Here is a 13225-nt window from a genome sequence, read left to right on the forward strand (position 1 = left end):
GGGCGTGGTGCTGGCCACCCCCCACCCCCTCGTGTGCCATGCCGGCCTTCATAGGTGCCGCCTGCTATACAGCACTTTCCCCAACAGTCTTTTAAGGCTATACAGAGAATCTTTGTCTTAGTTGTGTATTACTGAGTGTATTTGTGTGTATGTCTGAATGTGTATGTGTGTCCATATATGTGCGCCTTGCCGGCCTTCATAGGTGCTCACTGACAGCACTTGCCCCAACAGTTTATTAAGGCTATATTGGGGATCTTTGTCTGTGTGTGTGTCTGCTGGAACAGGACGCTGAGGTGGACACGGAGGAGGAGGTGGATGCTCTGATGAGTCGCGACATCGTGTCCATCACGATGTCCACCAAGAACATCGGCTTCCACCGCGCTCACTCTGGCTGGCTCTTCTCCAAAGGAAAAACGGTCTGTGTCTGCGGATTGACTCGCCTCTGCCACAGGAATGCAGAATGGTCACCACGTCTGGCTGACGGCACCATCGATATGGTTTTAGTGTCATCCTCTAACCCTGCATATCACAATAATAATGTACACAGCCTCTGTCTGCGCACTGTTGAATGAAGGCCTTTCCCACCGTGAATCGCTCATACTTCACGCTGGTCATTGCAAGTTGGTAAAGTGTCTCCCCTCTTTCTCCCTGTGTCTCTCCATGCCTCCCCGTGGCTCCCCGTCTCTCCCCGTGTCTACCCGTGTATCCCCGTGTCTCCCCATGCCTCCCCGTGTCTCTGCATGTCCCCAGGAGCGAGTGGGGGACTTTGTAGGGGAGCTCTTCTCCATCTCGGGGCTGTGTCTTGTGTCGAGGAAGCGCCGTGAGCATCTCACGGAGAGCGACGTGCAGCGGAACAAGGCCCTGCTCGACAGCCTACGGCAGGGGGGGGCGCCCCCCCACCCCCCCGCCCTGGTGTGGCCCGCACTCACTCAACCTATCCACCCACACACTCACACACTCGCTGACCTACTCACGCACTCGCCCACGTACTCACCCAACCAACCTTCCACTTATCCACTCACTCGCCCACCCACCCACTCACTCACTCATTCACTCACTCATCCATCTGTCTATCCGTCTGTATAGCCTAATGTGTGTCTAGCCATCTGGAGTTGGAACAGATGGAGCTTAGTCCACACTTTGCTGTATCGCCTTCTCCTGGTGAGCCAGGGTACCGCTCCTCCTCAACGCCCATCCACAGGAAGGGAGTTTCACGACATCTGTGTGGTGTTCCACAAACCCCCACTACTGCCGCCACAGCGCTGGAGCACTACAGGCAGCCACGTGCAGCAGCGTAGCCACCACCGCCGCCACCGCCGGCTGTGACAGACTTGACGAGAGTAATTGGGCTTGGGGCAAGACATGTCTTGGCTCGACGGCACCATCGTCCACGGTTGAGACTCACGATGCGAAGGGGCAACCAGAGGAGGCAACCGTGCCTGTGAGGGTCGACCGCCGCAGGAGATGGAGCGATAAAATCGTGCGCAGGTGCCAGGTGGATTGCTGCATGGCTCGACCGTGAGCGGCGGTAATGGATTGAGGTGGGGGTAGGCCTTCATCCAGCAGTGGATAGATTTCATTCTCTTCCCTACCCTCTCCCCTCCACTCTACAAGGTCGCACAAATGAACCGCAATACCTCGCTGATCTCGTCAAGGAGCACAAACCATCACGCGAACTCCGGTTATCCTCGCAGCAGCAGCAGCAGCTTTTGTCTGGCCATTGAACAAAGATGCTCACAACATCACGCACTTTCAGATGCGCTTCTGCGCATTAAGAAGCCACTGGAGCTATGAACTTTTAAATCTATATTGAAAATTCGTTTCTCTAGAACTGCTGTTTGTGTTTAGTTTGTTGTCCTTCCCCCACACCTCCGATTAGCACGGTTGGCTACGTACGGTGCGAAAGAAGTTCAACATACATACATCCACTCCTTCCTGTCCCTCCCCTACCCTTTCGTGAAGTAACCTCTATCGCTGTCACTCTTTCCTCAATTCTGCTACACCCCTGCCATCTACATAATTATATTCGGCCACCGTTTTGTAAACTATGTCAAGTGCCTCGAGTGAAGAAGGCGTTCCATTAATAAAAAAATGAAATAGAGTAAGAGAATGTTAACCCACACGACACCTTAATGGAACTGAATGTTGTAATTCTGTGCCGCCGCCCCCCTCTACCCCGCCGCTATGTGACACATTCCGCCAATCGCAGCCCAGCAAACGGGACTCTTTGGCTCCGCCCCCAAGCTGCACCGTCCAATGGGAAGACTACATCGCAGCGGAGCCTGGAAGGTAAGACAGTGTTTGTGGATTACATTTTTTTAAATCTAAAACTTTAATGATGATGATAGTGAAGGCGATGTCGGGAGAGATGATGGGGGATGAGGGAGGCCTTCATCCAGCAGTGCTATTCATTGTTGTTACACGTGTTTACCCAGGAAGGCCTCACTGAATCTCAAGCCTCATTCTTAGGAGGGTCCTGACAAGCCTTCTCAGCAGGGGGCGATGTTGCTCTATGTAATCCAAAATTTGTCATTTGTGCATAATGAGGGTGATAGTAATGGTGATGGTGTGGAGGAAGATGATGATAATCCTGGCGATGATGGTGATAGCAATGATGTTAGTAATGATGATCATGGTGATGATGATCGTGTGACAGTGATAACAATGGTCATAGTGATGATGATCATGTGACAGTCATAACTATGATCATGGTTATTATGATGTGATAGTGATAACGATGGCAGTAATGGGGGCATCGCGGTGGCGAGATTTTAACTACCTCGCCTGGTATACAGGAGGTCGTGGGTTCGATCCTTGTGGTCGTGTGGATTTTTCTCCAGGTCCTCCAATTTTTTATTCCACAATTCGAAAAAACGTGCTTTTAGAGTATTTGGCTGCTATACATTTCCACGTGATGATAAGCCACTTCGCTTCTGAAAAATAGCTATAAAGCTCAGTGGGCCTTACCTGGTGAAATAAAACTAGTTTCATAATAGTTTAGTAATGAACTCGAATTCGGCGATGATCGCGATGATGGCAACAGTCTTCAATGCCGCCGCGTTCGAGTGTGGCTCGTCGCTGAACCCTCCGCCCTAAACTCTAACCCCGTGACCTTTGACCCCGCCGCCCCCGCTCCCACCCCCTCTCTGCCCCCCCCCCCACGCGGTACAGGCCTCCGGTGCTTGCTCGGCGTCCCATTTGCAAGGAGACCAAGAAGCATTTCCGCGCCACGGTGGCGATGTGTCCCGACTTCCCCGTCAACCTCCACCTGTGAGTCTGCCGCAGCCTCGCCATGCGATCGCGTCTCTGTCTTCGCCTGCTCGCGTCTGTTTGTGTGGTTGTGCAGACTTTTGTGTGCACTATTCCAGTTGCACATGCATGTATTGTTGTGGGGAGCGGTAGTGTAGCGGTTAGAGCGCTGCGCTACGAACCCGGCGACCCAAGTTTGATTCCCGCTCATGGTCAACACCAGTGACGATTATCTGAACTGGCCCTGCGCCTCTCCGAGGTCGACTCATTCTAAAATGAGTAGCTGGTTGGGTGTGTAATCATCGCCACTGAGGAGACAAATGCGGTCGGGCGCGGTGCTGATCACCCACCTCTTCATATACCGTGCCGGCCTTGCTAACAGCACTTGCCCCAACAGTCTGTTAAGGCTATACGGAGGACATTTGTCTTTGCTGTGTGTATATGATTGTGTATGGGGAGCGGTAGTGCAGTAGTCAGCGGAACTTTGCTACAAACTCAGCGGCCAGAGTTCGATTCCCGCTCACGGACAGTAACGGTGTTGAATTTCTAAACTGGTCCTGGGCCTCCCCTAAGTCGACTTAGCTTAAATGAGTACCTTGTGCGGTGCGTATAAATCGTCGGCGCCCGGGAGACAACGGTGGCCGGGTGTGGCGTCGGCCACTCACCCACCTCGTGTGCCGTGCCGGCCTTCACACATGCTCGCTAACAGCACTTGCACCCCAATAGTCTGTTAAGGCGACACGGGGGCTCTTGGTCTCCACGTGTGATTGTGTGTGAACAGGCTGCTCAATGTGCTGGAGGCCGTGGCTCCATTCAAACACTTCAGCAAACTGCGACAGTTCGTGGAGATGAGACTGCCCCCTGGCTTCCCCGTCAAACTGGGTGAGACCCCTCTCTCCCCGCCCCACCCACCCACTCCCCTCCCCTCCCTCCGTTTGGGGAGGCCTTCATTCAGCAGTGGATCGACAATCAAAGATGTGATTATTCACTATGCTTGGTCCACCCAGGAATGCCAGCTTTTCGCTGTAGAGGGCGATTACGTGTAGAGTATGTACATGTGTGTGTGATTGTGTGTGATAGAGGGCAGAGGAACAACGAGCGGAGCGCCGGGCAGTTAAAACACAGCAGGTTTGCATAGTAGGGGTACAGCCCATGGCACCTGGGTCTATCCCGTGACCTGCCAGCAGGCGTTCAACACTTCACATGGCCTTAAAGTGCACACAGTCTGGCACAAGCGCCATGGTGACGTCACTGCCATTTAGTGGAGAATGCCGCTTGTTGCTGTTGATGGTGTGATGACAGTGGGGAGCGGTGGTGCAGCGGTTAGCGCGCTGCGGTACAATTCTACCGACCCAAGTTTGATTCTTGCTCACGGCCTACTCCATTGGCGATTATCTGAACAGGTCCTGGGCCTCCCTAAGGTCCACTCAGCTGAATGAGTACCTGGTACAGTGTGTCAACTTTGCCACTGGGGAGACAAAGGCGGTGGTGCTGGCCACCCACCTCCTCGTGTGCTGTGTTGGCCTTCATAGGTGCTCACTAACAGCACTTGCCCCTACAATCTGTTAAGGGTATACAGGGGATCTTTGTTTTTTGCGTAATTATATTGCTGACTGGACAAATGCGGGGTGGAAGTTTAAGACATTTTCCCATTGATTCAATGCCGTGCCGGGAGATGGAATGGAACCGGAGAGCTGCTTCGGATCGCATATCCAGCTTGCCGACCAGCACCATTACCACGGCATAGTTACCATGGCACTGTCACCACGGTGATAGCGACTGCGCTATTACGACGGTGAGGAGAATGCAGCTGATTGCCGTGGCATCTCTTCCCCCCGCCCCCCACACAGACGTGCCGGTGTTCCCCACCGTGAGCGCCACCGTAACGTTCCGAGAGTTCCGCGCCCAGGAATCCTTCCCGCCGGAGCTCTTCCTCGTGCCGCACGGATACACTGAGGATCCGGCACACTTCCCCGACCTCTGAGAGAAACAGCTCCACTCCGTCCCACCCTCCATTCCTCCATCCCTCCCCCTTTCCCTCCCTCTTTCCCTCCATCCCACCCATCCTCTGCACATCGCTGGCTCTCTCTCTCCTGTCTCTTTCCTGTCCATCTCCTCTCTCTCCCCTCTCTCGTCTCTTTCTCCAGTCTCCTATCTGTCTCACCCCCCTGCCCGCCACTGGCCTCTGACGCCTGCCACGTTGCCCGTCATCATGACACAAACACATTTCCTAAAATGAGAGAGACATTTCCCAAAACCCTCGTTAAAATTACACGAAAAATTAAGCGAACAAAGTACGCCGATTTCCCATATCCGTCCCTCCACGTTACAAAAGTTACAGGCATGGTAATTAAGTATATTATTTACGTATCCCAGAAGGCCATTATTTCACCAACATTGTTTCGGGGTTCGACAACTCTGGGTGGCCCTCCTCCTCATCCTGAACCTGCGACCCCCTCTCCCTGCCACACGAGTCGATATCGCCAGACGTCGGGCGTCCAACATTTCGCTTCACGTGCCCCAGGGTGCTTCCGTCAGGAGCGGCAATGTGACAACGTCCGGCACGTGGAGCGAAACTGTCGGGCGTCACGCCGAATGGTACACGCAGCGCGACCGCAGCACTACCGAAGCACGACCGCAACACTACGTAGCGCTACCGAAGCACAACCATAACACATACCATAGTATAACCGCAGCACGACCGCAAAACTACCGCAGCGCTACCGCGAACGCCCACGCGGTGTTTCCTGTCTTCCCAACGTCTCTCTTCTGTCTCTCTTTTACTCGCCTAACCCAGGATGGGAGGGGGGGCTCTCCTCTCCGACGGAGAGCCAGATGAATTTCATTGCGCTGCAACCTACGCAACGCGCTGTGTCTCTGTGTTTGTGTCGCGGCCCCCGAGCGCGAACACCTTTGTGCGTAAACCCCTTCGCGTTGTTCAGAGATAACGAGAAGTGTCCCTTTCTGCGCGTCGACCGAGCCGAGAGATCCTCGCAGAGACAGAAGCAAGTAAATTATAAACACGTTGGCATTGCCGGGTAGAAAATATCCGACCCCCCCCCCCAAGTACTCAATGAGTGCTGCTCAGGCTGATGGACATCGGTGTTCGCGGGCCATTTCCAAGTGGTAGGCCTCTTGTTGCCGTGGGCCGTGTGAAGTCATGGGCCGTGTGAAGTGAAGTCACGGGCTGTGTGAAGTGAAATTACGGGCCACGTGAAGTGAAGTCACGGGCTGTGTGAAGTGAAGTTACGGGCCACGTGAAGTGAAGTCACGGGCTGTGTGAAGTGAAGTTACGGGCCGTATGAAAATATACGGTAATGCTAATGGGGCGAATGGGCCAGGACAAATGGGACAGAAATATAGTGAGAAACGACACAAAGAGAAACAGACAGAGTGAAACAAAAACAAGACTTCAGGAAAAATTAGGTGGATGATAAAAACAAGACGGTTCAAACGAGTTGGACAACCCCAGTGGACATGATTAACGAGATGTAGACATTCCAAACAAGTCGGTACAGATGAGATGGACGATACAGATGAGACGCACTTAATGAGACAGACTGTCTCGTTAAGGATTGGGGGGGGGTTGAGTTGCGTGACCCGCACACCAGCATTTAATGACGAAGAGTGTCCGACTAAATGTTTATGACTGCTGTAGCCGACTCGACTAAGAAATGAGTAAACATGAACTTCCGCTGAGCCTCGACTAGAACTCCACAGGCCGCAATGGCCGTCGGCAATGAAACCGACGACTCGATTGCCATCGCCCGTCCCAACTGTGCGAGTCTGGAGATTTAACCAAATGATTCGGTGCTGTTGCTGCTGCTGCATTGGCAGTGATGCACAAGCACAAACAACAACAAAAACAAACGCAGCTCTATACACTCGTCAAGAACAACAATGTGTGTGTGTGTTGCCTTTCGAAAGGGAGAGAATATAATTAGGTGATGTTTTGGGCAATGGTTCCTTCGTCACAGTGTCACAGCACGTGGAGAGAGAGAGGCGAAAGTGTGTGTCGAGTGGTTTGTGTCATTTGCGAAAGGGCGAGGTCTGGGAATGCTGACGCGTGACATTTTAATCGTTGTGCTACAAAAACAGTAATCCAATAACAGTTGCGAATTAGTCGGCAATGCAAATAGTAAATATGATTCATCATCTTTGGGGGCTAGATCCTCATGTACGTGTAATGTAATTTTTCTAACAATAACCCTCCACCACCTGACCGGCAAGGCCAATCAAATCCAGTTTGTGACAGCGTTGACAAAAATATCGGTCGTTATCAAATGTTTTACGAAAGGCGTTTCGGGAGAAGACGTTTACTTTCTTAGAGCGATTTTAACATATGACAATTATTATTCCAAGTGGTATCTTTTAAACGAAATTACGTTTGGATACGACCAGACTTTTATTTTTTAAAAGAACAATTTAACGGATGACAAAAAACAAGTGGTGTCACCCGTCGAACAAATATCCCGGACCAGCAAAATTAATTTTAGCGTGTCCAGCATGGTGCTGAGTGTATTCTGGTGATGCGATGACCACATTCCAGCGAGAGGTGTTACCGGCGGTAACTCAATAACCCACATTCACGCTTTTAAGATATCCCACGCGGAGGTTTATTGGAATGCCTTGCGAATCGATTTCATTCATCGTAATCGATTTTGTTGGGGTCAGATCGCCGCGTGAGCAAGATCCCAATGTTGTGTCATCCACAACAACAATAAAGTTGTTACGTGAACAAACGCACTGATATCTTATTGTGCCGGCAAAAACGGTAAGTTCGTGAGCGAGCTATGCACATTTAATTCTGAGGTACGGACGTTTTACTGGCAGTTGCAAGCAGCAGCATCAGGCGATCGCAATTGTGATGACATGAGAATGGTGATGACGTCACAATGGTGATGACAGTCACACTGCCGAAGGCTCAAAACTGGAAGAGATTTTTCACGATTCTGGCTACCAATGCATGATGCTGCTTGTTGTAATTTCCCAGTGAGATGTCGCACCGCATTGTGATGTGTGCGTGGATCCCCCTGCTGCACACGGCCGTGCTGAAGCATTAACAAATCAGTGCTAATGTTCACGTGGAGAAGGGGTGGACGACACAACATTGGCATTCTAGTCACGCGACGATCTGACCCCCCAACAAACTGTCGGCCACAAATACCTGCAAGCGTTGAAATAAATGTATCACTGTTATCTTGTAATCCTCTCCATAAGTGTCCGTAAAACAAACTTGACAATTCGATAATTCTGCCTACTCTCAACCAACAACTGCTGCTCTTTCCGGACACGTGAACTATTGTGGGTTATCGAGTTTTTATTTCCTTCTTCCGTAGCTTAAGTTATTTACCGTGACACAATGTACAACCACGTAGGGAACAGTGAGGAGTGCTTGATGTACACCCAGTAGCGGTGTCACAAGCGTGGGCCAGGCAGGGGGTGCCCAAAGCTACGAGTTGGGGCCCCCTTGACAACCACCATGAGGTTTGTTTCAGCAGTGTTGGGGCCCCACCTGATTGATTGCCGCACCCCTTGGGCTAATTATGTAGTTACGACGCCACTGCGTACACCAGATGTGATGAACCGCTCGGTAGAACATAGACAACGCCGAGTGATGTAGCAGCGTAGCTCGCGATGTTCGCTGTGTCGCGCTCCGACCTGCCCTCAGGTTGTACCGGTGCGTGCTGTTCGGCACGATGTCCGACGTTTTACTACACGTGGTTGGGAGCTTCTTAAGTTCAAGTTTCTGAAAAAGCTCCCGGCATGTGCAACAGAACGCCGGACGTCATGGCTCTACCGCGTGTTTGATTGGCAATTCGGTTTCTGAAGCAGCTCCAGGCATGGGGAGCGGAACGTCGGATATCGTGCTGAAGGACACGAAGTGGCATAACCCGATAGCACAATGCGGAGCCACGCGGCACGAACACCTCCTCAGTCGTAGCACCTGCTTTAACTTTGCGCATGAGTATAAGATTAATATATAATATTACGATACGATAATGATCGAGCATGCGTGCCTTATAGTGGCAATAGATACGTGAACAAATATTTAAAATTGAACTAAAAAAAATAGTACAATGTGAAGGCTTATTATAATTGTACACTTGTGTGAAATTGAAATATTGAAATCGGCTTACAGAAGATGTGGGGGTGGGGGGGGCGATCGGAAAAATGCGCAGCCTGATTTGAAGCATGAAGGTCCCTTGTAGGGTGTGGTGGGGGGGCAGCACGATTGGTCTTCATCATCATTGATTCCCCAAGGATTTCAGAATATTATTTTCAAAATCAGAATATGTATACTGGATGAATCCGATGAGCTATAAAGCTCTTTTTCACAAATATCTAGAAGGGTTATACCGTTACAACAACAAACCATTAAAACACACGATCGGAGTGCAAAGTATAGGATAAGTCACTTAAAAAAATAAAAATAAACTTTTTTATATCTTACCAGATAAAACCCGCTGGGCGATGAGGTTATTTTTCAGAAGCGACCTGGCCACAAATGATCGCTCGCCCAGATTAAATGGCTGCCTCCCTTCACTCAACGAGAGAATCACTCACTGCGCAGACCTGTGGATGGCACGGGAAGCCAGGCCTGGCGAGCGTGGCCCAAACGAGTCTGGGCACTCAGGGAGAAGACACATTGGGGGGGGGGGGGGGGTTACTAAGGGTGTGCTGATGAGTCATAATTAGGATGAAACTGGTCCACAGTAACACTTAATCACTGGCCGCCTATCAGTCGGTCAAATTTGTCAAATTGTATTGTGATGGTGACAATGCAGTTCTACAAGAACTGTTCGTGGTTTTATTTACAAGAGGCACACACATGGCTGGGTGTGCTTTTTACTCGTTTCTGTGCTCTGCACTTTGCGCATCCTATTATCTGCACATTCATTAACCCTTGCAACGCCACCAATCCTATTATCTGCACATTCAACCATCGTAATGCCACTCCTGCTCTATCAGGCCACGAATTTTTCCGATCGTCCTTTGTAAGTTATGTATTTACTGTATATGCACATGGGGGGGGGGGGGATGTTACAAATTGTCAGCAAGAACACGTGTTTAAAATATATATGAACAAAATGAGCTTGTAAATTAATTTCATTTACCCTGAAATTAAATGGCCTCGGATGTGTTGAGCGTGATCTGGTCATTTGGGGGTGATGGCACGAAGATTCGTACGGATACAGTCACAAACCGAGATTTGAAGTTTTCGTGACTGCAAGGATCTTTGGTTTTTTCGGTAAAGTCACGTAGGTAAACAAATAAAAATAACTAAATTAAATCACAAAAATAAAATAAAAAATGAGTGATTTAATTTAGCTGTTTTTATTTTTGTGATTTAATTGTTTTCATTTTTATTTTTTTTACGTACGTGACTTTACCGAAAAAACCAAAGAGTATAGTCACCCCCTTATCAGTGCCCTACTTTATCTCAGACCAGTTCAGGCCTAATTGGTCACCCCTTGCCCTTACAAATCTCAACGTTCATCCTATCAAGTCCCTTCACAAGGGAGAAACACAAATAAATGAAAAAAAAAATTTTGCCCGTATTGAAACGGCTTTACGCCCTATGGACCTGAAAACTCAATTTCCCTGTACACGAACACTGATAAACCGTCTGGGTTGACAGGTATGCATTCAGGGCCGTCCGTATAGGGGGAGCGGGGCCCGGGGCAAACCCCACCGTGTCCCCACCCCCGACGCCTTCAAACTAAATTGGAAGTATTAGATCTGACACCACCGTGACATCGAATCACGGGGCCCCCAAAAGTGCGGGGCCCGGGCGGTTGCCCCAATTCGCCCTTACCTAGGGACTGCTCTGTATACAGTACTGTACACACATTGGATGTATATACGCGTATGGGATGCATACGCGAGTAATCTCTGCTAGAGTTACCATCGGTGGTCAATTACTCGAAGCGCTGTGATGAGATGATCCATGCTGGTGGATCTCAATGGGGGTAGGGAGGGGGGCTCCTGGTTGATCCACGACCAGAAATCTATGACCCAACAATTAACCGCTTTGATGTAACCCTTATATATCACAATAGAATACTCGACACATTTCCACGAATCCCTGACCGTTGTGGCTGAGAGCGCGTGGACACAACAACGCGCCAGATAGGATGACTCTCCCGAGCGAAGTGCCGAGTATCTCGCGATCAACATTGATGTCCTGACGATGGCACTCCACTCATCCACGCGGTTATCTGGCTTGACCACCTGAATGTGAAATTGGAGTTGTTACTCTGCGTCAGCAGCCCCGGGGTCACGCACGCCCCCCGCCCCCCACTCTCACAGCAAAAGCCTCATAACAGTGATAGGCAAGTGAAAATGTACCCTGTGGGCTTAAGTACCCACAATTTACCCCACCACGTGCGATCTGCCGACCGGCTGACTGTGGGGACAGAAGCTGGCGATGTTGAGAAATTCGCTCATCGGTTTCACGAAATGTCATTCATATTAAACTTTTATTTTACCAGGTAAGGCCCACTGAGCTATTGAGCTCTTTTTCAGACGTGACCTGTTCCCACAAATGATAGCTCAACGTGTAGTGGCTCATCATGTGGAAATGCATAGCAGCCAAATACTCGAAAAGCACGTTGATTCTAATTGTGGATGAGCAAAACTTCACCCGGAGAAAAATCCACGTGACCACAGGGAGAACACGCAAACTCCAAATATACAGGCGTCAGGGTCGGGATCGAACCGAGGCTCCTGCATATCAGGCAAGGTAGTTAACATCTCGCCACTGTGTTATTAACGAATCTGTGGAGTTTTTGTTGTTGGGTGCTAGCGCACCACTGACCCAACTCAGTATCACCAAATAATGTCATAACTATGTAGTGGTTCAATCTAGATTTGAAGTTCTCGTGACTGCAGGGATCCATACTCTGGTTCTTTCGGTAAAGTCACGTAGGTATACGTGACGTAGGTATACGTGACTTAACCGAAAGAACCAAAGAGTATGTAGTGGTTCACACCAGGGAGACGGAGGCTTCTTCGAGACAACACGTTTATTAACAATCAAGCCCTAAACACGAAGGGGTATATCTGGCCCTTCACCAGCTAACCGAGTGAGGTATCCCCTCCGGGCTTGCTAACTCTAGCACACACTGGGTGGCGACCTCAGACCGGACCCCGGCTCGGGTCCGGGTCTCGTAGTCGGGCAGGTCTTCTCTCGGTGACGACTTGAGTCTTGATTCTTGCGACAGCCGCCCGACCCGTTCAGCGCTCCGGCTTCTATTGTCCGTGGCAGGGCTCACTCCGCCCCTGGCCACGCCCACCTTCTCGAGCCTTCGAGAGGGACCTGCTCCTGGTCCCGTGGTCCCCCAGCCCCCTCTTTGAGGACCCCCAGGCTTGGTACTTCCGGTCACCAGGCCTCCGGGTTCACACAGTTTCATGGCCCCCTGTGAACCCTTGCACCTTACCTGGCACTCTCGCCCCCTAACCTCTAGAGGCTGGCACTGCACTGCACGTGCCATCCATCCTTGATTGGCGATCTCAGCCGGCCCCCGCTAGGGCCGGTACTGCATCCGCAGTGCAGGCTGTCAGAAGTGTGCATGCCGTAGAAAGTGACCGTAGATCGTGCCTCGCACAGCCCGGCTCACACCTCATGCAATGACAGTCCACGATGCCACTACAACTACACTACCATACACATATCTCTTAGAGTTGTGTAATATTATATAGTTAAGTGATTTAGATACCAAGCACTTGTACATTTGTTAAATTGGAATTTAGTGTCATGATTCTTTAAGAGCCCCACGTGACTCCATCATGTGATTTTAGGCTGTACGCTGCAAAGGCGTTTTGTAGTCTATTTTAAACCAACAATTCGCCACCTAATGCAATTGCGCCCTCTAGAAGCAATGCTCTCGCCCTCTCACGAACCACCAACTCCGAATTTAGAGTTGGCCAGATAACACCATCAAGACAACCCATGGGGATGTGATCCATCGTT

General features: G+C 50.4%; 1 protein-coding gene across 6 annotated transcripts in view; it reads left to right on the forward strand.

The window, feature by feature from the left end:
* LOC133348972 (ankyrin repeat domain-containing protein 13C-like) overlaps positions 1-7992 on the forward strand; it is a 34623-nt gene extending 26631 nt beyond the window's left edge. For all 6 annotated transcript variants that reach the window (XM_061562170.1, XM_061562161.1, XM_061562193.1 and 3 more), the window contains 6 exons: positions 285-416; positions 751-912; positions 2210-2289; positions 3172-3270; positions 4031-4131; positions 5100-7992. In XM_061562170.1, the coding sequence (XP_061418154.1) occupies positions 285-416; positions 751-912; positions 2210-2289; positions 3172-3270; positions 4031-4131; positions 5100-5233 (708 nt within the window). In that variant the 3' untranslated portion in view covers positions 5234-7992. The remainder of the gene's footprint in view (positions 1-284; positions 417-750; positions 913-2209; positions 2290-3171; positions 3271-4030; positions 4132-5099) is intronic.
* Positions 7993-13225: the final 5233 nt, after the last annotated feature.

This window comes from Lethenteron reissneri, chromosome 4 (assembly GCF_015708825.2).
Source record: "Lethenteron reissneri isolate LAM-NWPU_2019-01 chromosome 4, ASM1570882v1, whole genome shotgun sequence".
NCBI classification, from domain to species: domain Eukaryota; kingdom Metazoa; phylum Chordata; class Hyperoartia; order Petromyzontiformes; family Petromyzontidae; genus Lethenteron; species Lethenteron reissneri.